The sequence below is a fragment of the Malurus melanocephalus genome, unplaced genomic scaffold (genome assembly GCF_030028575.1).
Source record: "Malurus melanocephalus ecotype Western Australia unplaced genomic scaffold, MMel_1.1 scaffold_160, whole genome shotgun sequence".
In the NCBI taxonomy this organism is placed as follows: domain Eukaryota; kingdom Metazoa; phylum Chordata; class Aves; order Passeriformes; family Maluridae; genus Malurus; species Malurus melanocephalus.
In genome coordinates this window covers 1033291-1061022 of record NW_026623392.1, presented here as the reverse complement: position 1 = coordinate 1061022, position 27732 = coordinate 1033291, and the positions used below count along the sequence as shown (strand labels likewise).

General features: G+C 39.2%; 1 protein-coding gene across 4 annotated transcripts in view; it reads left to right on the top strand.

Moving 5' to 3' along the window:
- The window catches only part of THSD4 (thrombospondin type 1 domain containing 4), a 236479-nt gene that overhangs the window by 100541 nt on the left and 108206 nt on the right, over positions 1-27732 (top strand). For all 4 annotated transcript variants that reach the window (XM_057371864.1, XM_057371865.1, XM_057371868.1 and 1 more), the window contains exon 7: positions 7636-7772. In XM_057371864.1, the coding sequence (XP_057227847.1) occupies positions 7636-7772 (137 nt within the window). The remainder of the gene's footprint in view (positions 1-7635; positions 7773-27732) is intronic.

The window sequence follows — 27732 nt, the reverse complement described above, 5'->3', positions numbered from 1 at the left end:
CTTAATATCAGAACCCCAGTGCAGACAGTAATTCAAATATCTACTAGATTGTTAAGACAAGGTGRAGTAATAAACATCTGTATCACATGAGAAAATGAAAAGTGGAAGTAGGAAAAAAAAGGGCAATGTTCCTCCATCACTGGAATGAAGAATGGAAAATGGTTCTTTAAAAAAAATCTGAACCAGAGTAATAAAAGTCTATAAGAAGTTAACAAAACTGAAAGGGACAAAGAAAAAAAATAAACACGACCCTTTCTGGTTATCGTCAGGAGATCTTCCCAAGCCTAATAAGGACAAAGTATCAAAAGAGACTCAAACAGACCACATCACATTACTATTTCTTTTGGAGAGCCCAAWTGTAGTTACATGATAATAATTTCTTGGAAAATATTTGCATATTGTTGCTTAGAAATCTGGCATAACTACTAAAAAAAAGCATTATTCCTCTGGCCACTTCAAAAACTTGTAACTTGTCTCCATCAGTGGAAAACCAACCTGATTTGAGATCAGTTTTCTCTCATGGACCTTCTAGCCTCCTAAACTGCAAAGCCTGAGCTAACGCTCTGGTTCTGATAACTAAACCCATATAGTCTATTGTCTTAAACAGGGAAACCTCGAATAAAGTAGCTCTGCTTTGTTGAAGGCCACATAGAGAATAGGGTGTGTTGTTTCTTATGCATTTTCCTGCTTTGTATAGAAAGCTGTGTAAACTGGGGTGCCTGTGTTCAGTAGTACACCAGCATGTGTCATCCCCCCTGATCTCCACRGGGCAGCACTGCTGGATCAGTGTGGAATTGTCTGTTTAGGTCGGTTTGTGGCCCCTGCAAGTCTGCAGTGGAGCTACCAGCTTACAGCCACAGCAGTGTGTAAAAAGAGCAGACTTCTGCTGTGGTGTGCTGGACCTGTCTTTGTTTCCCTGGATGTACATGTGTCTTGAAGCACCTACTGCATGAAGAGAAAATCTCTAAGGGGCCTAAAGATMATGTAGTTCCAACCCCSCTGCTGTGGGCAGGGACACCTTTTACCAGACCAGTTGGCTCCAAGCCCCATCCAGGCCAGCCTTGGACACTTCCAKGGATGGGGCATCCACAGATTCTCTGGGCAACCTGTGCCAGTGCCCCACCACCCTCACAGGGAAGCATGTCGGTCACCTGTGAGCCTATTGCTGAAATCCCACCCAATCTCAGCATTGATAAGCTTTAACTAAAGGAGAAGTTACGTGGATTGGCATGAGCACATCTCATAGCTTTACACTTCCTGTGAAGCAGATTCATTGCTTTTATCATAAGTAAATACTGAATTACAGCCCATGGCAAGCTGGGCCCTGAAAATAACTGAGCTATGCAGAGACAGCTTGTTTCTGGAACAATTGCTCTGACACATCATGGATGAGTGTATCTTGGCTCGTTATGGAGAACACTGAAGTTGACTTTACAAGGCAGTTTGCACACAGAATGAAGCCTTATTTAAATTTGCTTAATCCTATAATGTAGTATTAACATGATTGTGATATTTGCTTGCCAAGAATGTGCATGCCACTTCTGTGTGGGCACCCTCAAGGCACRTTTCTCATATTGCACAGCTTGTTATTAACTATTTTTAGATGTTTAGGCAAACTTACAAAAACTGACAAATGGTAAAAGCRTTTTGTAATGTTCTGTGGAGAACTAGAACTGCTGTGTAGATAACAATGGGGAGTCTGGATCTCACATTAAATTAAGATTTGGACTAGGGAATCATCAAGGAGGTTTTGTACATTCCAGTACCTACCTGACAGCATGGGGAACATGAAATTCCTTTATTATATCATTTATTCTGATTGCACCTACAGCCAGCTTTATCTGTGGCAGATTTGATGTGTGCGCCGTAAGAGGCAATACGTGCTCCAAGCAGCTTGAAGTCTCAGGAACTGAGACAGAAAGGAAGAACTTGGTACATTCTTTAAGGACAGTCAGTGTACGGTGTCATTTAGTTTACTAATAGTTCCATTCTGATTTGATCTGGGTATTATTTCCTGTGGTTTTCTTGTTGGTCTGTGGCTATTTTTGATTTCCTTTTGAACAATTGAATACAYTATTTATCAAAGGTATTGTGATTAGAATGCTCGTTCTACTGACATTTTTCCCTAAGAATATCATTAGATTGCAATTCCATGCACTAACAATCTGCCTGCTGAGCTTTCTCTGTGTGTCTCCACGCTCTCTGCAGAGCAGCTCAGTCATGGCCTGGCCTCCTCATCCACCATGCCCRTGTGCCTCCCTGCAGCCTTGCCTTGGCCAAGGGGTTGGTGAAGATGGCAGAACATATTGGAAGAGGAAGCTGAGGGTGGGGGAAGAGCTGACACAAAGTCCAAATGCCTTCCTGCACATGCTGTGGTGTTCCGGTGGAGGCTTGGGAGGCAGAAGGCCTGAGTGGAGAGTGGGATGAGGAGGCTGTGCCACGCTGAGGGGTTCTGGTCCTGGGGACAGTCCCACCTTAGGGCCGGGCACATGAAGGCTATGGGGCTAAAGAGCAGAGCATGAGATCATCACAGGGTCACAGCCCAGAACCTGCACAGGTTCCTGTCCTGCCCCTGCTGCCATCCTGGGAGGTGGGAGCTTTATGTGTGTTTTTCCAGATCTCCTCTCCTTCTGTCTTTCTCTCTGCCTCTCTTTCTTTCCCTAAATCTCTTTTCCTGGAACTTTTGGGTTTAGAGCATTTAGTAAGTTTCAGGGTTTTTCTTGGTTGGGGCTAAGTTTATGCCAAGCAAATGCTAGATTAACACTAAATACTCCTCTGATAAGTGGTTTAATGTTGAATTATATGTTTTATTTCATCCTTTGCCACAGTCYGTTGATTTTTGATCGTTTGATTTTGGTATTTTTGCCAGTAAACTTCAGTGTGATTTTTAYCTCTTGAGTCTATCTGGTAGGGATTTCTCCTTTGTGCTAATGGAGAGTAATAGAACCTTGCATTAAACCTCTGGATCTAAGGATCCTGGGCTTAGCAGGTGCCTCCACTGGCAGCTGCACAGCTTTGAATCTGTGYCACCTGTGGTGATGAGTGCTGGCTGGAACATACGCAGCCACAGAGGCACCTCCCTCCCATGGTGACCGGGCATGGTGGGCAGTGTGGTGACCAGCGTGGTGACCAGCGTGGTGACCAGTGTGGTGACCAGCGTGGTGGCCAGCGTGGTGGCCAGCGTGGTGACCAGCTGTGGCCTGTGCCAGCCTCGCCTAGGGAAAGTGGCTGCAATTGGGGGACTGTGTGACCCACTGTGGCCCTCCAGGTCCCTCAGCATCGCACCAGGGAGCTCAACACAGTGCTAACATTTGAAAATACTCCTCAGTGAAATGCAAGCAGGTCTATTAATATGCTCTTGCAAGTGGGAATGTTTCCAAAGGGGTGAGTTTCTGCCTTGTTCTTCTGTGCACGGTTTCTAGATWTACACTGGGTATTTTGTGAGTGCATTAATTTCTTATCACTTTAATTTAGTGAAAGGGCGTGCGAGGAAGGTGAAATTGCGCAGAAGGGCGGGCTCGCAGAGGGGCAGATTGGCCCGAGACCCCAGGCTGYGGCTGAGGGAAGGCATGGCCACCAACGCTGTGGCACTGGGTCCATTATGGCCATGGCGCCCTCAGGGCTGAACCTCCTGGGGGCTGCTGTGGGGAGGGCTGCACTCTGGTGAGCGGCTGGACCCGGGTGAGAATGAGAGAAGATGGACCGTGTTCATTTGTAGGGAGGTTTTGCTTCTTTTACTCTCTCCCGGCAGTTTTCTCCCCGGACCGCGCTGCATTTGGCCTGTGTCCGGTGGTGCTCGGGCCCTGAGGCGCCGAGACACTGCCTCGGGCCAGGAGTGTGCTGTGGGCTCGGACACACCCATGCTTTACGTGTCATGGGATTAAAAGATCAGGATTGTTCTTTGAGTGTCAGCCTGTGAATCCTGGTGGAGGACACTCCTCCCTCACTTGCTCGTGCCAGGCGGGCCTGAGGCTGCGGTCCCTCTGCAGGGCCACAGAGACGCCTCAGCCTGAAATACTGCTGGAGACACAGTTTGTAATGTGATAACACATAAATTACTCCTTTTCCCTTTAAGAAATGAGTGGATGTGTTTAACAGTTGATTTTTTTCTACTCAAAYTTCTACTGCACTGAAATTTGCAATGAAGTGTGTTGATATTTAATTGTGATTCAAGTTTGATCAGCAAAGTCAATTTTAGGAGAATGGTGGAAGCTTTCACTGTAATTTGTGCTCTGTGATGCAGAGCAGGTGCAGTTTGTAATGTAATGTGAGATCTTGGTGTCGTTATTGAGGATGTGGAAGGTGGTGGAACTTCGTTGTGGTCCTGCTTTAGCATGCCTGACTTTAATTCCTCWTAGGGAAAGGTGGAAGGTAACTTTCAACAGAGGACTTGGAAAAGAACCAACTCKGGAGTTTTGCAGTTTAGAGAAGACCAGGATATCCCTTAGGTATTTGCAAGGATGTTTTAAGGAAAGTTCTGATTATTTGTTTTAGATACTTTTTCAGTCTGTAAAATGAAAACCAAACATTACATGTTACTAGGATTGTTTACTGAAGGCATCCCCTTCAGTTAAATCAATAATGAATATGTCTGGCAGAACCTGTGTGGTACCATTAAATTTCACCCAAGTTGACTATTTAATAAGATAGGGTGAGACTTTGCACAAAGACTTGGTTATGCTAAGGTGAACATGTGAATGAAAAGCAAATACACTAGGAGGGTAGTTTAAACAGTACCTGTGTAATGAACTGTCCTCGTAACTGTGTCACACTTTATAAGAGCCCAGGTTTTTTTTGTGGAAGTGTGTCTTGCTGCCAGCTGGTTGGGAAGGCCTTCACCTGGAAGCCTTACTGTATCCCTGAGAGTCCGATCGATCCTTTTGTGCAGTCTGGGATCAGATGATATGGTACTCAAATATGTGGGCTGTGTGGAATCAATCATCTCACAGCTCCCAGTTTAATTGACATTTCATGTCCAGTTGCCAAGCCAATAGAACAGCTCGGCCTAGCACCTGAACTATAAAACCTCAAGAGCTGTGGCAAAACACAGGGTAAGAGAGGCTTTTTTTACTAGTGTGGTGTCTTGTTCTATATGGGAATTCTAAAATTTGTTTGTTCTGCTGTCATTTCTGCATCTTACACAGTAACACATAATGTTTGCATAAAATCCTTCTGGGAAATGTCTGTTTTTCAGCAGAGGAGATTCAGTTAACAGATTTTTCTCTTTGTGGACAAGTTTTTTCAGATCTTTCATGTTTGGGAATGTTGTCTTTAGGCAGTGTGATTGGTGTATGCCTAACCAAGGCAGTACCTTACAGGTGCTCATCAAAATAATCTGAATATCGAAAGTCAGAGGGTTATAGGTTATGTTTGTTGTTAAGGCCTGATTTGTTTGTTCGTTTATTTATTTTGGGTCAGAGACAGTGACTGTTCTAATATGTCTTTTTGTGTGAGTGGGAAGAGTTCCTAATGAGAAAGAAAGAAGCTTGGAGATTTTGAAATGGGAATTATTTCTTTACACAGCAAATAATCTCTAYTGTGCTGCATTAGCAGTGGAGTAGGCTAACCTATTACAGCAGAAGTGAAGGAAGAGAGAGGTCCCAGAAAAAAATACCATGCTTCAGCAGGTAATTATTTAATCTTTGAGTAGCACAGAACTTTTACTGGGATCTAGAAGGCCAACTGATAATTTCAAGAAACCATATGGGGGAGAATCAGTAGAGGAGTAATACAGTCATGTGAGGCTTCAGGACACTGAACTTAAGGGAATCAGCATGGAAGATAAGGACATCTCAGAAACCCTAAATGGCTTGTTTGATTTGATTTAGAGAATGGAAAGATAAGAAAATGTACACTGCGGAGGTGCTGCTTGATTGGTAGCTTTGCATGTTATAAAAATAGGACACTTTTGGACACAGAAAAGGACATGTTGACTTAAATTGTAATGAATCACTGAAACTGGGTTGTATTTATTTGAGAATTCAGAATATAGTTATGTGTGAAGTGATGAAGCTGCTAAGAATAATGCTCAGTTTGTCATTAAACCTAGCTGTTACACTTGGAGATGGAACTGCAGGAAATACCTCAGTTTAAGGTTTTTGTGTTTTTTTAAATTTTTTTCAAATAACTAAGTGAAGTCCTTGGAAAGATAAGCTTAGTGAATCTAAAACATGGCATACATGGCTTCTGCAAAAAAAAGCCAAACTAGTTAAACAGAGCTTTGACCTCTCTTAAAATTAGTAGATGTTTTTGTGGATTTTATCAGATTACCAGACAATACATGATGTATATGAGTGGCAGTTRAACAGCTGTTTGAGGGGAAATCTAAGATCCAGAATTCAGAATTGGTCTSCATTAATCCTGTCTCTGCACAGGGGGTAACTGAAGTTGAGCTGGAAGTTTGGGACTTCTACAGAGAACAATTGTTTAATATATATTTGAAGTGATTGCATTCATTTATTTTGGCATTTTCTTATGTCTTAGCTGAAGATTCAAAAATACACTGAAGTCAAGTAGAAAATCCTGAGAACATAATGTTTTAGTATTGAACTAGGGCACATAGCATCTCCTTTGACCCATTAAATAGTAGGTTTCAATTTCAGTATAGGACATGAGCTAAAGCTTGATGAATTGAGAATAATTTTAGTTCATTATTGTGGCAGCGATGAAAGTATTCTCAAAAGAAAAAGGATTTCTGTTTGGACACTGATGCCCCTGTGTATTTGTGCTACTCTTGGTTGGAAAGAAACTGAAGGTATTGTTATTTCACTTAGCAAAGAGGGGTAATAAGCTGTGAGCAACTCTGATGTGACAGATGATTTGCAACAGAAAGGCTATGCAAATGTGTTAACAAACCTGATAGCATAAGATATGGGGAGTGTTAGACTGTATCTAATGAAGGAACAGATTTTAGCAGAAGATAAGATGTCTTGTTTCTTGTCTTCTGTGTTCCTCTCACCCAAGTGTTTAGTGGACTGGTTTCCTATTGGCTCTTGCATGTCAGCAGAAACCGTGGGGTTTTGAATAATAATACATTTTATATATTTTTGAAAATTATTTCTATATTTTTGAAAGTTTTTAAAAATGGAATAGAATGAAAGAGTTAGGTTTTTTTAGTAAAAAAATAACTTGTAAAAATGAAGAGAAAAAACAATAGAGTTTTTAAAAATTTACATCTGTCTTGTTTAAAATATTTCTCAGTGCCAGATGTTTGTATGCKTAACTGACCTGAACAGACCAGTGATAATAAGCGAGCCTGATTTGGTGCACATCCTTCTGATTACGGTGTAATTTTGCTGACACTTAGAAGTTATGAAATGCCATAATGTTATGCATTAATGTTATTATGCATTAAGAATACTAACTGGACAATGTTTTTATGAAACTAAAAATACTCTTGCATTTAGGAAAGTGTCAGTAATTAATAACAGAGGTACTGTTTAAATTTTCATAAGGTGTGTTGGAATGATTACCTTGGAGTTCGTTTCTTACCATTCATTTGATGCAGACACCCATGTTGCATTGTTTGCATATTTGTTTCTTCCCCTCAGACCTTACTGTTCATTAATGAGCTTTTCCTTTTCAAATCTGCTGCTGTGCTTTGTGTAACTGTGGGCCTTGTGTGTGTGTCCACAGTGAAGGGGAGTCAGAAGTGTGAGCTGAAYTGCCGGGCCATCGGCTACCGCTTCTACGTGCGCCAGGCAGAGACAGTGATCGATGGCACCCCCTGTGACCCCAACGGRACTGCCATCTGTGTGGCAGGGCAGTGCAAGGTAAGGCGAGGCAGTGGTGTCTTAAACTTACTTTCGTTTTTTTTTCAGTTTTTATTAAAGTAGATGTGAAAAACATTAACTTTTATTATTAAAGGTCGGTCTTTTTCTTAACTARTAGTTCTATGTACTGAGAACAAACTATGAAATGCTGAAGGGATGGATTCAGGAGGTGTTTTAGCCACAACTAAGGTGACTGTCACTGAGCTTTTTCCACATATTCTACTTTCTACCAAAGAGATTCTGTGRAAGAATCAGAACAAAAAGATTGGAAGGTTAAATAAGAAAGAAATACAGTATGTTTCTTTGATTCATTTTTAGAGTGAAGACATTTTTTAGAGTCTGCAACAGAATGTTTTCTTTTGATAGATAGAAACAGAATGGTTTCTTTTGATAGCCTTATAGTTGCTGCTAGTCTGACTTTTCTGATTGGGCCACGTTTGCCTCAGGTCTTTCTGGCTCTCCATTTACTCAGCACTGATGTTCTTGGAAAACACTTGAGTGAATGGTTACTTTTCATGGSTTCAGAAGGAGCTGCTGTGTGACTTTTTGCTGTCTGCTGTGTAGATTCCCTTTGCAGTGARTAAATACACTTTTTGCAAGATGGTAGCAATTTTAACAAAATGTTACAGTGTTTAAAGAAAAAGAAGTCTGTAATCTTTCAAGTGAAGTCAATGAAAGAAATAAATTCCTAGCAAGGAGCATTTGACACTCACCTCTGTTTCCTATATTTGTTGGCAAAAGATGTAGAAGTGAGTCAGATGCGACTCCTGAACTCCAATAGTGCAAGGTCARGTACAGTTTAAATAGTTGGTTTGCCAGAGGAAATCACTGCTGAGTACAACCTTGTCCTCTGCATGTCCAGATTACTCTTGTGCACATCTGGACAGTGCCATGTTTGTTTCTGTTCTGTGTTTCTTTGCGCATGAGAAGCAATAGCTTTGGATTTCCTTTGTACRTGATTGATCTGGGTGAAGTTGATTGTGCTTTAAAGCTTTCCCTAATCTCTGGTTCTGATCTCTGATGAATTCTGATCTATGACTCAGMAAACTGGTAATTGAATTAAGTGTCTAACGAGTTTATGGTCTCTATCACCCTCTGTTGGACATTATTTTGCATTACCACAACAATCATATCCTCATCTTACAAAACATTATCTATTTTGTTCCCAGGACCATTGTTTTTGGTTAGTCTTTTCAGCCTGCTTTATTCTTAGGAGAAAAAAAAGATGTAAAATGCTGCTATAATAAAAATTACTCAGAAATGTAATAAAGAATATGGTATATGATATGAAACAGTCCTTTAAAAAAACTGAAGAAAGTGAAAAAAACCCAGCACATTATGTTATTTGATAAGAACATGTTGTCTATGACATTGTCATAACTGGCACATACAATAATGCAAGTACTACGAAGAAAGCTCACTTGTCATTGAAATGATTATGTGTTTTCTGGTCTAGACTAGACTCTGAATCCTAATAAAATTAAAACTTCTTAAATTAATTAAATACTTTAAAAATAAAACTAGGCAAAGTAGGAAGAATGGAGTTATATTCTATCTATGCAGAAGAAAGCAAAACAATGATCTTGATAATCAGTAATGTTTTTTCTGTGTAAGTTTGTTTCTCTGCACACTTGAACAATATTATTTCTGATGGATTTTGTTAAGTGAACAAATGCTTTCACTGACAGTCCTATTGAGTTCCATTATTGTTTTTGAATAATTTTTATTCAGTGCCACAGGTGATTATTGCTAATACGTATGCTTTGAATATGTTTCAGTATTATTGAGTATGTGTTGKTTTTTTAAATACATTTGCTACTCCTCTTTTAACTCTTAATTTTGACAGTGATATTAAAGAGTGGCTGCAAATGGGACTTCCTTCAACTTGTTATTTAACCAGCAGTGACTGTTTTCTTCTTTTGAGGTTTTTTTTTTTTTTTTTTTTTTTTTTTTTTGCTTCTTTTGTTTGCAATGAGTGTATCATTATATTTCTTCTGGAGATGGTGGGTTGGTCCTACTCAGTAACTTGTAAGCGTAGAAGGAAAATGCAGGAAGAATGCTGAGAAGCCTTTAATAAACAAAGCAAGCTATGAGAAAAGAAAAATAATTTTGGCCTTGCCCATAGTTTAGGACAGCACATTGTCTAGGGCAGCACGTTGCATGTGGTTTTGCACATGTTTGGGATACTTCTGCTAGCGGAAGTCTTTGCAGTATTTGGGCATATGTGAGCACTGACTTCAGATAGTTTTGGAGGCACAAAAGTCGTGAAGCGAATTGGTTTTGCAGAGATGTCGGGTACCACGTGGTGGCGTGCTTTACAAAAGTATAATTTAGTATTTTACCCAAAATTCTGTTTGGGTGGGAACTGTAGATACGTTGTAAAGATTCCTGTGCTACAAATCATGTTGCTTGGAAAATGTTTGTTTCGTTTCAGTTCGAAGCARAAGTGGGTGCTGAAGTGCAGCACAAAATGGTTAATCCAGATTCCGATTCCATGATGGGGAAATTAGGTTTAGGCAATAAAAAAGGAGTTTAGATAAAAATAGAAAATAAGTGCGATCTCAGCTATTCCTTTTTCTCAGTCCCTTGCCAAAGTATTCATCAAAGCACTSTAACAAAACAAGCTATGATAGCCCATAGTAAGATATCTTGCAGCACTGTCCTGCATTCACAAAAGAGGAAACCAGTGAAGAGCTGTGTACTATTTATCATGGTTGAGGGGAAGGGTTTAATGTCATGTCGCTTATGCAGAAATTACTGAGATATGGTTGATGCCTTTTAGATAACCAGTAGAACCAAAGCTGTGTTACATTACAGCAGTTCAAAGGAAAAAAAAGAAAAAAAGAATTTCAACAAGTTGAAATACATTTGATTTCAATGAATATATGGGAAAGCAGTTGTGAAGAAAGTCATGTAGCTGGTAGCTGATGCAAGACCCCTCTTCTGACATTACATAGCAAAAGAAAACCAAGTAATTTAGATTTTATTGTAAAGAAACAAAGAGGGTGCAGCAGAAGTAACATTCTGAAACTCAGATTTAAGGGATCTGTTAAACACCTGGACAGGCAAGCAGTGGGGAGAAGGCTATTAAAAAGGGGGCTGGCTGCATAAATATTGGTTCTTGTTCTCCTATTGAGAAGAGGGGTGAAAACTTCACAGTTATTCCTGAAGTATAAATGATACTTTTCACTGTTAATTAGCTGAATTATGTTTCTTGTGCTAGAAATGTTCGAGCCATTTGACTTCTAGCATCTCATTGTGGTGATTAGCTTGAGACTTCCAAAAAGGGCTTATAGATTCCTCTCTGCAGAATGCTTAAAAAAATCCTGGCACATTGGCTAGATGCCTGAAAGTAGAAATTGCCAGCACAGCCCGTGGGCAGTTATTAACACAGGAGCATCTGATTTGGGCTCATTCTCTATGTGTTCTAGGGCAGTAGAGGTTCTGAGTGGGCAGCATCAGTTTTGTACCATTGTCCCAGGAATATTCTGGGAAGGGRAACTTGCTTACTGTAGAGGGGGTGTTATGTCATGCACAAAAAAAAAAATGAAGAAACTATTATTGAATCTATTGTTTCTGCTATTGTTTATACTAGAAGACTATCACTGTAAGCAGTCACAAATTATTTTATCATGATRAACATAAGAAAAGSAARGAGAATAAAAAAAGAATTGTGCAGTATTAGAGCAAGGTTATATGGCATCACGTATTTCATGAGCATTCTCCTTTGGTTGTATACTTTCTTTCTGCTTGCTTGCAGAAAGAAAGTTACTAGAATTTAACCTACAGTAGAGCTGGAATGTGCAGCAAAACTTTGAGTTGTTGTCGTGGGTTTAAACCTGATTTTTCCCAATCCGAGTCACGGCACCAGAAATGTCATGGTTTGGACTGTGCTGAAAGCCAAAAAGCACTGCACCCATGACGTTCTCTCCTTTCCCCCACCGGAGAGGAAGAAGGGAGAGCAAAAGYCCAATTAWCACGAAAATTTATGGCTTTCAGATAACATAACATAATTGAGAGAAAGATACATATGTGCTCCAGAGAATGGTCACACAGGCTGAATAACTTAAGTTGCAAAATAGATTTATTACTACAAACTACTAAGAATACTACCGCATCAAGGAGGGGAACAAAGATAGGGAAAAATTTACAAGGAGAAGAAAAATAAAAACAGACATTTTAAGACACCTGTTATCCTTTCCAGGGACCCATCTCTTTCCCAGGTCCTCCCATCTCCACCCCCTATATTTTTCCTGCACACATAGGGGACAGGAATGAAAGTCTAACATAGATCAAACTACTCATTACAGTTGTTGTCCAGCACCATAGGAGAAGCGTTCTTACAGCTCCAAGCTCTGAAAGGTCTTTTCCCAGGAAACAGTCAGTGTATAACTGCTGATGGCGAGGGAATATTTTCTTTACCTCGTGGGAGAAAGGAAAGAATGTTCTTCAAGGCCAAACTGCGTTGTTTCGGTGGYGTAAGACCACTATCACAAATCTCCTGGCAGAACACAGCTTCTTTCTAAGGATCCACTTACTTCAGACATAGGGTGGGGACATCTCTTCCTCCCCGCGGAACACATTTTTTTCTTAGCATCAACTCACTTCGAACGTCGTGGGGGGGGCCAAGCCTCTTCCCCCTTTTTGGCTCCTGATCAGTTCAGTCCAGTTCTCAAAGGCCAGGTTTTTTTCCTCAGAGCAAGGTCGCTCTCTTTTTCCATACAGGTCTCTCATTGATGAAATAGTCCTTTCAAGAACAACTTATTTACTCCATGCTCGAGAACCACAGCAACAGCACAGCAACCCATCCCATCTTCTCCCTACTGTGATCTTGGGTCTCCATTTTTCTTCTTACATCTCCTCACGCTCCTGCTCTGTTTTTCCTCAGTGCATGATACTAAAACTAAATACTAACAACCTAAAACTACATGGAGGCCACCCCTATCTTATTTTGAATTCTTCTTAAGTACAAGGCAAGTACGTCATCACAAAGGTGTAACTGCCTGTGCAATTGGCCCAGGCCTGACCAGCAGCCTGTCCATCAACCTCAGAGCCACAATGGATTGGTTCTGAAACACAGGGGGCAGGGCTCCTTTTGTTGGAGAAGAAGGAGAAAGCTTCTAGAACTTTGTCACAGGAGCCATCTTTGTGGTTTCTTGGTCCCATCCCCCCACCACCAAAAATTGGACCAAGTAAAACCATGACAGTTGTTAACATTAAAAAAAAATACATGTATGCTAGAGACAACTTATTAGCAGATTGGTGCRTTCTCATGGCAGGTGTGGTCATGAAGTAAAAGGGACCCTATTTATGAATATTTGTGGGGAAAAATAAAAGCTTGCCTGTGTGAGGATTTATGAGGTGAATGCTAAAACAATAATTGAAATGATAAATTGAATTAGTACTTCATTTTAATTTGATTTGTTTGGTTGCTTTCTCTGTCAGTTTCAATCCCTACTGCCTCCTGTGATGTCCATGATCTGTAGATGATGGTTTTTCCTTTGTTTGCAGTTGAGCTTCCTTGTGCTAGGAAAGTGCTAGCAATTATGCTGTGTGGACTAGTGATATTTCTTCATCTTCAAGTCCAAGTTCTGAGAAATACAGTATGAAAGTGTATTTATGGCTAAAGGTTTGCCCTTCTCCTTTTTTTTTTTTTTATTTCAGTATTATACTACCTGGTGACAGGGGAGTATTGGTAGTATTTTAATTCTTGCTACTACTGATAAATTACTGATTAGATGAAAAATTCAGTACAATTCAGTCATTTCAGTAGCTTCAGGATTTAGGGGTTTTTTGGGTTTTTTTTGTTAATTATAATAAACTCTTGGAAATCCATAACCCAGAGGTCTTAGTGAAAATAGAGGAATTTTTAGAAAGCAATGACAGTGCAGCAAAACACTGTCTGACCTAAGCTGATTTTTACTAAGGAGTCAAAGAGTAAGTTAATGCTTAATTTTGTTTTGATGACTTTTAGGAGCAAATTGAAAATGCTAATAACTGTTACAGAATATTCCAAAATACCTATTATTTAATCAGGAAACTGAAACAGCAATCTTGGAAATCTACAGGAAATTAAGTATTTAGGCTTTGTTTTCATTTAACTACATTATAATATTACTTTAGAGCCTGGAAAGGGTCCAGTATGTTTTTAGGCACTTCTATTAAAACAAAKATTACAATTTTCATAGACTGGGATAGGCAAATTTGTCACGTGAATAAATAAATCCTTGGGAAGAAGGTACATATAGACTCTAAATCTGTATATGTATGTTTTCTTTTTATGCAGCACTCTATATCTACACAGATATAGATGCACCCAAAGCAAATAGTTGAGGGGCTGTTCTGTTTCAAAATATGCTTGAAATACTGAGTTACTGTGTTAAACCAGAGCTGTGAAAAAACAGTAACTGTAACTCCTAACTGAGTTAGGAAGGTGCCATTGTGTCACTGTCTAATGGACAGATTGAGTCCCTGGGTTAAAGAGGGTGGCTGGTTGGTTGCTATTAAGAGCTGATAYGGATACATATCCCTATTCCAGCCAAAGTAGCTGGGCTGTTCTGCAGTGGACTTCCTGTGGGACCTTGGATATTTCATTTAACCTCTGGTGGTTGTTAGTCTAGCACTGTGCAAGGGTATTGAGTGTCTGCTGAGAGTGCAGTTGGGACCCAGAAGCTCTTTCTTGGTCTCTGTAGCCCTGTTAAGAACCATTTTKTTTTTACCAAGGTGGAACCCAATCATTTAGTGACTTCTCTTCCTTGAGTGGCTTGCTGGGAGCTGGTTCTTATCTCTTCCATATGATGCATCTTTGTCCCAAACGTGCTTTCAAAGCCCAGATTCTCCCTTTCAGAATGGGAATTATGTGGCAAATCCTCGTTTCCTAGGATTAATGTGATTTGTATGTCCTAATGGTGGTGAAATGTACTTAAGGCTGAATTAACAGCAGAGTTAACAAGCTGGGGTTTGTGTAATTTCTGTGTGTTTTTACCATATTCATCTGCAGGATGTAGTGTTTTGCCTTTCAGCCAGCCAAAGGTGTGGGAGAATATTCTCAGCCAGAGCAAGAATCTGAGTCATAACCCTTTTCTGAAACCAGAGTTTCAATTTTGTTGCAGCAGCTCCTGTTACAAGATGTTTAGAAGATACAATTTAGTTTCACAGAAGTCTATACAGTTTGCTTCAGTTTAAATTTCTCGTTGGTTAAGCTTTCACATAAGGGTTTTGAGCTTTCCTCTAAAGCTCAGAATAAAAAAGTATCCTAGATGTCCTCTGGTACCACCTCAGTTTGTGAAATTTAGTAAGAATAGGGATTTTAAAATGGTGTACAGATAGATCAAAATGAGCTTGTTCAAACTTGGTTGAAATAGAATTTTTAACAGAACCTGAAATCAGCCAGATTTTCATATGGCTTTACACTGAAACTGCCTCTACAGTTCTCTCTTTTTTATCCCCACAAGTGCCAGGGTGTCTGACTTTTGAAGCCCTACAGAGTGAAGTCACATGAATGTACAGTAATTTAGTTTTTTATTTAAAGCAATGTAAATTTTCTACTTCTGTGTTTGCTGAGAGATATCACAGACTGACAAGATTATACACTTAATGGCTCAGACTTCACAAAACCAATGAGGTAAGCTCAAAACCTTCTTWAAAAGTCTATTGATTTGGAAGCCTATCCGCTATTTTGGCATCTCAGACATTTTATTATTGCAACAAAAGATTTTTCACATTTGCAGAAATAACGTCAAAACTTGAACAAAGCAGGAATATGATGTTATTACATAAGACTGACATATTTAATCCTTTTTATGGCCACRGGCTTATCTGCAGTCATAGGAATATGCCATGTTTGGATTTGATTTCAAAAGGCCTTGTTCTTGCTGATGAGAAAGCAATCCAGTTTTCTGGAGTTCTGGCAATATGATGTATTTGAACAAGAGCATTTATACCTTGCTCAGTGGAGTAATCAAAATGCTTGTGAATAACTTCCTGTTCCCTCTTYATAACACAGACACCTGATCTGTTCAAAGCCTCTCGTACTTGAGTATGTGCATTAAACTTGATGGATTTTATTTTTAAAGTTTGGTGCATTTAAATTTATCAATAATCAGGTGACATTGTTGGCTTTCTAGTTTGAGTCAGCTTWAATGTGACATCTTAAGTGCATTTCATGAAATAAAAACTTACCCAAGGGTAAAGTTGTGTCCACAGTGAAGCAATCCTGATAGTTGACTTGGGAGTGTTCTAGTATAGTTTTGTTTGTGTGTAGTTTGTACAAATCCTGTGAAGTGGAAATCAGAAACATACATAATGTATCTTGTAACAGGGAAAGATAAATTTGAAAGAAAAATCTGTTTTCTTCTATAAAATACAAAATGTTTTTACAGACATAGCTTTTTCCTTTCCATACTAGAACTGTGCCCATAATTGTAATAATTGTTGTGTGCCAGGCTGTTGACCTTGCAGAAATCAGAAATGTCAGACTTGTTAGTTACTGATATTGGACTGTTGGTGATGCTATTTCTATGTAGTCTGTCATATTCTTATCAAGATCATGAGCACACAAGGAAGGGTAGTGACAGAGATGGGAACATGCAGATCAGTTTGGCTTCTGTGTAAATATGAAAAATATCTGCAGAATTCTGGTGAGCAGCTTAAGAAACTAGTTGTGACTAAATGCAGTTCTCTAGTCCCAGAATTCTCCGTAACAGAGGCASTTTCTTTCCCTTCCTGTCCATGTTTATTCCCTGTATCCCAAGCTGTTTTCTGTAGAGGGGAGTGAGCCTTTACACATAATTATAAGGATTTCTCTAGGTGTTTCAGATGTGCCTTGATGATACCTTACAAAATGCAAGGTGGAAGAATTGCTGGCAGAATTTTTGAAGGGGACTAAGTTCCTCCTGTGGTGTTAAATGCGTGTTCTTGCAAAGCAGATGCTTCTTCTTCAACATMGTCTTGACACAAGATTCCAATAAATGAATGTAGTCTTGCTTTCCTAACATGGAAAAGGCTGTTTTTCACCATGTCTGTATGACTGATCTGTTTCTTTAGCACACACAGAGTTTTATTACCCAGTTTACTAGAGTGGAAAGTATGATGAAAAGAAGAATTGGAATTCTTTAGTTGTAACTTAGTTGGTGCTTCTGTTGATGATATTCAGAGCAGAAACAGTTCTGCTGTGGATTTGCAGTCATACAGGTAAGAAATAATGTTCAGTGGAGGAGATCATGGAGGACTTCTGTCTTACACAGCTTGGRTAGTATGAGAAGGCAATGTTTGTGTTTCACATATCTGTGCAGTATGTGCAATACAGCAAGTAGCTTGAAGAAAACATGTCTTTAAATCAATTGTTATTTGCTAAAGTTTGAAAGTACTTGGAGGCTGGATGTGAGACTACATTATTGCAGATTATCCAGAAAAGAGTAACCACCTGTGACTTGTTCATGTCAAGTAGGAAATAATGCAGCCTGGAATTGCTGCAACTAGAGACTCAAGATTATAGGTTTGCCTTCCATTTGCTGTGGGTGAAGGGTTTTACAATTACTGTGGTTCTCTTTCTCTGCACTAACATTACATTTCAGTAACTAGCTGTGGCTTGAGTAATGATTTCACTCAAACTAAAAAATGAAGGTTCCTAAAAGAAGTCAACATTTTGAAACAATAGAGTGAAGTACATATGCATTGAAATGGTATTGTTGTCTGAATACCCAGCATTTAAACCCTTAAGTAGGTACAGTGGCATGCATGGAGGCATCCTAAAATATCTCTATTCTGTAAGACTGAATCTGTCATAATTGTATATGTGTCCTACCATGACAAGGCTTAATTTTAAAGGGATTGTTGCAGTTTATGCTCACATTTCAAGAAATGGGGCGTGACTGAAAAGTCTTTGACCTGTGGAAATCCTACCTGCCTGAGGATATTGTTTTACAGCCTATAGAATTTTATTAAAACAAATAAATTTTATTACTGCAAGATTTGTTTGTTTGGAGTTGGCTGTATGTGGCAGATGCAGTTTATCTTACATGCCTGAAGTTTGTTAAGTCCCCTTGCCAACACAAAGTCACAGTGTGATGGACATGACTTCTGAACTCTGGAATGTTTGCAGTGGACTCCTAGACTGCTCYAAGGTCATTCACCTCTGTTATGGACACTAATGAATTGTACAGCTACTAAGGCTAGACTGGAGCTTGGAATTGCTTTTGTAGATTTGTTTCCCCCCTCTGGTATACTTATAAAGCTTAAATTTCTAGGAGAGCAAAGCATTTTTAAAAAAAAAGTTACTGTTTTGCAAGAGTACTTGTGCATTATGATGTACATCATAGATGCTTTTACTGCTACTGTTTGTGCTGATGGAGACCAGATACTGGAAAGACCCAGTTAAAATAGTCCAAAAGGAGCTCATGAACAGCAGTTTTAACTGCATCTTGCTGCACTACAAAATGCTTGAGTTCTTGTGTTGAGCTTTTTAAAATGTGTTCTTCCAGTTGTTGTTGCTTAAATTTTAAATTGTACCAGCTACTTCAGCTACTTAAAGCAGTGTATATTTCTGTACTTTTCAGGAGCCATTACAGCAAATTATGATGTATTTTCTGTGAATCTAATCTATTAGGAGTTTAAAGTMTTGTATTTTTGTAGTTATATTAACAAAAACAGTACTTAAGAAAAGCTTCAGGCTTATTTTGCACTATGAGTCATTGTTAAAAAATGGGTTCATCTTATTTGTTTTGTCCTGCAAGGCAGCTTTTATCCTGAGCAAAGGATAACTGAAACTTGATTCCTCAGAAAATGTGTTCTGTTTAGTTGTTGTTAAAGTTTCTGGTTACTGTTTTATAAAAAGACATAAAAATCTTATTTGTCAGGTGTTTTTGGTCATTTCAACTGTCATGTCTAAGTGCCATTCTAAGAGAGAAAAAATTATTTGAGTCTTATGAAATAGAAAACTTGGGTTTCTTTTTGTCAGAACCCTTATTATCTTTATCTACCCTGATTGTTAGGGAGCATGAGGAGGACTCAGTCTTGGAAAAATCTCACTCCTCATGTATTTTTAAATCATCTTAATATGTGTTGTGGCTTGAACTTGGCTGAAAGCCAAAGCACCCATGATGTTCCCCCCTCCCCCACCAGAGAAGGCAGAGGGGAGAGTAAAAGCCCAATTAACACTAAAATTTATGGCTTTTAGCTAAGATAACATAAYTGAGAGAAAGATACATATATGCTCCAGGAATGGTCAGACAGGCTGAATAACTTGAGTTGCAAAATAGATTTATTACTAAAAACTACTAAAAAACTACTGCACCGAGGAGGGGAGCAGAGATAGGGAAAAATTTACATGGAGAAGAAAAAAAAAATGGACATTTTAAGACACMTGTTAGTGTTTCTGGCAACTTATCTCTTTCCCAGGTCACCCCTCCCCACCCCTCCTTGCCTTCCTGTGCACGTGGGGGGCAGGGATGAAAGTTTAACACAGATCAAACTACTCATTATGGTTATTGTCCAGYACCAYAGGAGAAGAGTCCTTACAGCTCYGAGCTGTGGAAGTTTTTTTCCCAGGAAACAGTCAGTGTATARCTGCTGATGGCATGGGATGCTTTTTCTTTACCTYGTGGGAGAAGGGAAAACAGTCCTCCAAGGCCACTGTCTCAAATCTCCYGGCAGAACAYAATTYCTTYTAAGCATCAACTCGCTTCAGACAGGAGGGGGTGCCAAGCCTCTTYCCCCTTTTTGGCTTATGATCAGTCCAGTCCTCCAAGGCCAGGTTTATTTTTTTTATCTGGGRTGCAGGGCCTCTCTTTTCTATASAGGTATCCCGTTGAAGAAATTGTCCTTTCAAGAACAGCTTGTTTTCTCCATGTTCAAGCCCCACAGCAACAGCACCTGTCTTCTCCYTACTGTGATCTTGGGTCTCCATTTTTTCTTACATCTCCTCACCTTYCTCCTTTGTCTTCCTCCGGTGCAAGGGGATGATACCAACAACCTAAAACTAAATGGCAGCCGCGCTCTATCTTGTTTTGAATTCTTCTTAAGTAGAAGACTGTGCATCATCACAGATGATGATGCATGTAACTAGCCTGTGCAATTGGCCCAGGCCTGACCAGCAGCCTGTCCATCAACCTCAGAGCCACAATGGTTTGGTTCTAAAACACAGGGGGCAGGGCTCCTTCTGCTGGAGAAGGAGAAAGCTTCTAGAACTTTGTCACAGGAAGTATCTTTGTGGTTTCGTGTTCCCATCCCTCTACCACCAAAAATTTGACCTAGTAAAACCAGGACAATATGAATGAAACCAATACCACTTCATATATTAGAGACTCCATCTACCACTATTCTATTTTGAACATCAGTGATGCAAAGGGGAAGAAGTCAGAAGTCCTCAGTTTCATCATTTGCATTGTGTTCCAGCCCTCAAGTTTTTCTATGTATCACTTACTGCAGAAGTTTAAGCTGCAGGACTGAAATCTTGATTACAGTAGTGTACCTAGTTGAAATTATATTCCAAATTTAGACTTTGCATATGTTGCTCTGAAACTATTTAATGTAAAGTCCAACCCAATAATAAGAGGGGGAAGTGTCAGTGCTCAGCAGCATTGGACAATTGTGTTCCTTAGTAACTGGACGAGTGGTGAAAAGCAGCWTAAGCACACCTGGACAAAATGCTTGTGTGCTTTCCTTTACTCATGATTTCTAACAACTTTATTGAATAAGTGTTCCTAAAAGTGCTCAGTTAGGTTTCAAAATGTCTTGGTAGAATTCAATAACTRGATTGCCAGCTAGCTCTGATTGTTGGGACTTTCTGTAAAGATGGTTAAACMAAGTATTGGTTATGTTGTGCATATTTCCTAGAAAGCTGCTGTGCATTCTTACAGCTTTGCTGAACATTTGTTCTCCATTCTGATTTTTTCCTTTTTTAAGGGCTTGGGATCAGGCCAAAGAGCACAGTTATGCCTACATGGATCTCGATTTTTAAATGCATACCTAACTAAGCAAGTAAGCAGTGCCATTAAAGTCAATGGGATTAGGTGCATACTTGGAGTTAGATGCTGGCTTAAGTGCTTTGATGAATTGAAGCTTTACTGACTGACCGAGTCTGGTAACACAAGAAAGCATTTCTGAGCACAGATATACTAATGAAAATGCTTAACTAATGTATCTCACAGGGAAAGAATCAGAAATATATATTTAATAGGGGAAAAAGTTACAGTAGATGAAAAAAATAGTTAATGACACAAAATCCTCAAGGAATAGTGTCTGTTGTTGATTGTTGTTTTTCTGAAGCGGGGAGTCCAGCACRTGCTGCATTTTTGAATTTATTTCAGTGGGAAATGATTGGAGCCAACTTAACACAGAGAATTGTGGTTGTAGTAGCTTATTATGTCTTGAACAGCATCATTCCAAACTCTGGCAATTACTCTGGCAATGGGACTTTTGGCTCTGTATTTTTACTGGATTACTGCAAACTAACAATTTCCTTGAGTGATCTTTCTTCTGAAAGTAAAGTTTTCTTTGACTTTTCAGTGGTTCCCAAGCAGAAATCTGCATTCAGGCAAACRAAGAGAATTCACACAAGCTAAAAAGCAAATAAATCTGTTTCTGAACTGGAGATTTTAAAAGAGTTCTCACAGCAGTTGTGTGATCAGCACATCCTGTGACAGCAAGATGAAGTCACCAAGGCTGCGTTCATTTGCAGAGTCAAACCTGTGCTTGTGTSTTTTTTGGACCAAGGCCTTGCATGTTGGTAATCCCACAGCTGTCCCAGTGCTGGGAGCTGACCCYTGTCTGTTGACTTCAAATAGTGTCACATGATTGCTCTGATTCTGCATGAGGCAGGGAAGGATCTGACTCTGCTTGGGAGAGGAAAGCTAAAAGTCATGGCAGGACAAAGGAAAGCTGCTTTATCCCTGCAGCTTGTTGCTGTCTCTTGCTCTCTRGGAATAAAGCAAGAGCACTGACCGGGGCCGCAAGGATGCGGTGGGCAGGTGAGGAAGGAACCCATTCTATCCAGGTTGCTCAAATAACTCCCCAAACAAGGACATAAGGGATGTTTCCATATCCAAATTTTCTCTGTTGCCGTGGCACAATCWAAGTAAATGTTGTTCAGATCTTAACTCATAGGAGCATTTTAAATCTTCAGTTTGTACTTGTGTATATACTGTAAAACCAGATGATCTTTCTTTAAACTTTGAAGACTTGGCTTTTCTGGAGACCCTTTCCACCCACTGACAAGCCCTGTTAAGTAACTGCACAAGTTTTACAAGCAAAATCAAGAAACTTTGCAAAGCCCTAGAGGGCCTTTACTGGTCTCATGAGGGCAGTGGGCTCTAGTTTGAGAACATCTGCTGTACMTAGTATCAGGTATTATAATTTAATGCTTTTCAGATGCCAAACTGTTAAGTTTTTTATTCCTGTTGTAACAGAGTTGTAACTAACAAATAATGAGCTGAAATGGACTGAATGTTATGATACCATTTAATTGCTCTCTGCTGCTGTTTCTTACTGAATTTTTCCTTTAGGAAATAAATATTCCTTTTGGGAATAAATAGGGTCGTGCTAAGGCTTATGAGAACAAAGATGTGTGTTGAAATCATAAGGTTTCTTTTCTTTATAAATGTTTTCTGATTTTGACATGGGGACTTGAGAAGTTTAGGGAAATGCATAAATTTAAGTTTTGGGATTTAATAGTGAAACCCATGAACTCTGTGTACAGCAAATAAATCATGTGTTTTACAAATTCTTGRACTGTGCTTCTATGTATCTGTGGGATATTAAAGGTGTAGGTAAAAGAACATAGGCAGGTTATTAATCCCTTCATGYACTCCCAATGGGGTACTGCCAGAGATTAATCTAAAACACTGAATTTTGCAAATGTACCTGCAAAAATATGTTTCAGTGTTCTGTTAGGCCCAGTTGTTTGTTTTGKTTTTTTTYCCTAGGTATTTTGTGTCATATACTTGTGCTGCAGAACAAGTAGAGCAGATAAAATTATGTCTGTAGGGAGTTTTTTACTTATCTGAGACTAGAATATGTAAACCACTTGTTTTCATTTTAAGCCTCTCCGTTTCCTTGGAGCTTTTTTTTTAATTGCTATTTTGGGTTATATTTCTGGTAATATTTTTAGCACAATATAATTTCTCTTCATAGTTTTGGCCTAATAGCTGAGTAATTTGATGTCAGTGTAGCAATTTGATCTTKATGAATGTCTCCTGTCTTAATATTCTGACTTCGGAGTTTTTTAGTAAATCAGATTTAACAGCTGCAGCCTTTTCACTTGGGCTGGCATATTTAGGATTTCTGCTGCATTATTCCTAATGATTTTGATGAAAAAACCAGGAAGTCTGTGCTCACTATTTGTTGTAATGAGCTTTAGTTCTGAACACCGTTGGATGAGTCTCTGGCCTGTTARTCTTACCTGTTGCGGTGGAAGCCACAGTATGACATGCCTCACTGCAATGGCATTTTACAAAAACATTTTGAGGTGGAAGAAGAGGGAGAACTGAGAATACTACAAGAGTGGCAAACTTTTGTAATAACCCTCTKCTTTAAAAACCTTCAGAACTTGATGGATGGTATGAAAGCCAGAAGTCAGTGATGCGTGCACATTTGCTAAATTATTTTTCTTACACTAAGCATAGTGTTATACTGTGATTTTGATGCAGTGAGTATTGAGTTTGTTTCCATTTCCTGATCCAGAAAATGATGTGGTGCCTCTGCAGAGAGATTTAATTCAGAAACTTTCTTCCTTGTGTTTTTACTTTCCTTTTTCCTTTTTTTTTTTTTTTTGTTTTAGTCTCTTGTAAGATAATAGTTGAAGTTGCATCTCTGACACTGAGGTATGCGTACAACATCCAGTCAAAAAAATTTCAGCCAAAAGCCTTAGGCGCTCAAATAATCTACTAGCTTGCTTTGAAGTAATCTTTTGCCATGCTTTTTGGCAGKCAGATACAAGGTTTTTTTGGCTCATGCTCCTTGGCATCCAGAAGCTTTGTAGCCACATGATGCTGATCGTGAGTGTGCCTGGTACTTTGTCTCAGAAAGGCATGTGGTTGCACTGTTAAATTTTACACCTTTCACCCATGCTCTTTACTAGTTGGCTTCTGGTGAGTTTGAAGGATGACASTGTGAGTTGCATCTGCTGCAAAGTATCATGCAGGCATTTCTTTAGAAGTACAAAACTTTGTATAAAAATTGCTAAACCTACCATCCTTGGCTGTAAGACAGCTCAGTACTCAGTGGAAAATTGTAAGCAGGAGTCTTTGGGTGTTGCTTCRTGGTGTTTCTGTTGAGTGGGTGCACTGATTTATGCAAATCTRTTGTGTTAGTTTTTACCAGTAAACCTCAGTTTTCACATGGTGGATGATTATTTCACCAACTGTGCCTAGGGCTATCATCTAGAGAATGTTATGGTTCTGAAAACATTTTAACATGCCAGCCYTCTATTCAGGAGTAATTAATTTCTATAATAAGGTTTTAGAAGGCTTAGTTAGCAGTTTACAGTTTACTGTGTTCAGATTGACTTCCTTGGAATCATATGAACCCCCCCAGTGAATTGAGTCTCTGCTTAATTCCTTGGCACCATTGCCAATGAGCTTTGTGTGGAGAAACCTGGCTCCTGTAACAGAAGGGTTGTGTGTCCCAGAGCTGGTGCAGCTGCACAGAGCTCAGATCGAGCAATTCCAGCAGGAGTGATCTACATCGCTGTTTACAGGGCTGGCTCAAAACCCTTCAGGGGCTAAAGTTACCTGAGAGTAGGAGGAAATTGGCTCATGTGTTCTCTTCAGTTTTAAGAACGCTGTTAAGGAAAGCTATGCAACCTACTTATAAGGTGGGTATGTTGGAAAATAAAAACCCAGGTATATTTCAAACTTTTGACCCTACAGCATTTACTGCTTGCTTTTTTTTATGCTGACAGCTCTTGACAGTTTGATTTTTTTCCTTTGAAGATTTTTTTGAAGGACAAAGAAAGAATACGAATTTGATTGCATACAAAATGTAAAATGTCATCAGGAGTTCATTTTTGAAAACAGTTGCAGACTTCCTGCGCAAACTCTTTTCTGTTTATCCTGCTGACATTTCATTTTCAGTGCTATGCCAGCTGTAATAGCTTTGGGCATAGCATGGGTAAAAGGTATGAGATTTTTGGAGATGTTCCTTTTGGAACAATGGTGGAAACCATTTGCCAACATAGACCTGACTCAGTAATTGGTGGCTTAGCTTGTCACAGCTAAATTAGGTTCTGTRTTTGGAACAGATCCCTTGAACACTTCCTTGGGGGTCTCTGCTTTGCACAGCAGTGTGTGTATTGGTGAAGACCTTCAGCAACCAGCCTGGGATTTCGGGCTCCTGAAGTCACGGGTACATTGTTGAAAAAAAATGTTTTAAGTACTTACTTATGAATGTTTTGTTGGGATTTTGAAATATTGAACTGTATTGATTGCTAGAAAAGTAGTTTACATTTCTAATGTAATTTTTAAAATTTATTCTCAAAATAAAAAAAAGTGCCTACTGTCCAAAGAGTAGCACTCTCAGAAACACATCAGAGCACTCTCAGAAACACATCAGAAGTGTAATGCTGAATACAGGGAACAGTCATTTTAGAGAAAATAGTGTTTTTAGAGATGGTGTTACGTTTTTGTTGCTTTGTGGGGGAGATTTACTCAAAGCACTGAGGAAAGATGAACACAACAGGTATGCTGACTTGCACTGGGATCTGTGGTTCTTCTGCACTTCAGGTGCTTTTGAAAATTTCCCTGAGCGCAAAGTGGATTTCATCAACTTTCCTTTGGATTTGCTAAGCATTGCATATTAATTATTARCATTTGAATGTGAAGTTCAAGATGAAGTTTTGCTTTTGGAAATCTTCTGTAGCAGTGCCTTGTTTCATGAGCAGATCTTTTAGTGAATTGAAGAAACTCAAATTTCACAGGGTGAGCTCCAGTTTTCTATTTGTCCATAACTTTGATGTCAGTGGCAATCCCTTGAGGGTTGTGAAGGGAGCATTCTTAGGAGCTCTGTGGGTCAGAAGTGCGTGTCCTGATTCTAATCCCAGTCACTGCCACACTTCTGCACCTGAGAAGAGCCACTTAGCTGTGGGTTCTCATTAGTGCAGTGAGAGTCTGCTTCTAAACTATTTAGTACCTGCACCTTTTTTCATCATCACACTCGTCTACCAGTATCCCATCTCAGCTAATCATGAGTATTAGGAAAACTCCTTCTTCTCCCACTTGTTGCACATCTTTTCATTACCAGCTTCTTCCATTCCATTATTGAGTTAGAGCTTTTGTTACTAACAGTGTTACCCCTGCTGCAGTAGTTTTTCTCTAGCCTCTTCTTACTTCTTACTCCTCATCACTGCAATTTTGAAAGTCCTCCAGGAATGTTTTTCATTTTAGCCAAGGGACCACACAGCTAGAAAAAMGTCTGCACAGGGAATAAGAACATGGTGCAAAAAGAATATAATCCTTTGTTTTGCCATTTGTAATGGCCCTTTTCTGTGCACACTTAGGTTTGGCTGGAATGTTCATRTTTGCAAACTGACAATGCAACCGCTGCCTTCTTGTCTTTCAAGAATTCCAGGGCACCCTTTATTCACTGTTTTCTGTTTCAGGGTCTCCTGTGACCCTGAAGGATGGGTTGTGTATACCTGCATGATGATATTAGTAATATCAATTAAAAAGATATTAGTCTATAGACAGCGGTTCCAAAACAACACTGGAAATAATTTGTAAAATATCTTAAACTAGCCTAGCTTTGGAAGGCTAAAGCATTTGTTTTTCGGATGGAGCAGTGAAAGGTGATTAGATCAAAATTAAAATGCAAAATTTTTACTAGCTCATGACCAACTCAGACAAGCAATAGCTTTCCCAATGTTTAAAAGTTCAATTAAAAATATTTTAAAATATCTAACGTTTGTTGCATTCTTATTTTACTTAAATAAGCAGAAATTACATCAGATCTCAGCCTGAATTTATGACATTAATTGCTATTATAAGTTTCTCTCCTGCTCTGTGTGTTTTCTCTACTAATTCTGACTTGTGGTGCKGGAAACCAAATTAAACTACAGTTAGCTATTAAAACTGTATTGCCAAAAGCAGAAATTGGATTGGTATAAAACCATATTTTATAAGTACTACTCCACAGCTTAGAAACATAATGATGAAAAGTCAAAGTTTTGAAAATATGGTGAGGAAAATGCTAATAAAAAAGCCTAAATGTGGTAGACCAATCAGTGTGGGTTAGAATAAACAAAAGTCATGTGCCTGAGTTAGCCATTTGCTCTGTCAGCCTAACAGCATGAATGTCATCAGTGTATATTTCTTAAACAGATGCTAAACTGTTCCCAGTGTTCTCAGTCTCTCCATGGCTGGGCTCTTTGCTACTCAAYGAGTCAGCTGAATTTAATCTTGCATGAAGTGAAGTATCGTAAACGTGCACTCTTGTGCTCCTTCCATTGAATCAACAACTGCCCCAGTGTTGTGTCATACTGTRGAATCCTGTGGATTTTGCTTGAAAGGTTGCCTCATTTTGGCTCTTTAGTTGATCAGAGGTTGATGTTTGTGCCAAATWTTGTTCTGTTTGTTGAATAAAAGAATGTAGAACAGAAGACAGGGAATCAACACAATTATCTCACTACCAAGGAAAACAAGAATTACTAATGAATTCACATCAACCACTTAATTACCCATTAAAATCATTGGATTTGTACTATCTTGGTGGAAGCAAATYCAATAGACATTCAGTGACATCTGTCTGAAATATGCCCTTCCTTTTTTCAGCTATTACAAAGAACATTCTGTTTAACTTTCATTTTGGTTTGTTTGCATAGTGACAGCAGTCTAAAATAATTTCCAGCTTACTTGCATATGTATACTAAATTTCCCTGGTGACATCAGGTATTTCATCACAGAATCATGGTASCTATCCTTGACAAATAGTTCATGCAGAAGCTTATCTCAGGCTGTGTAATGTGAATTTT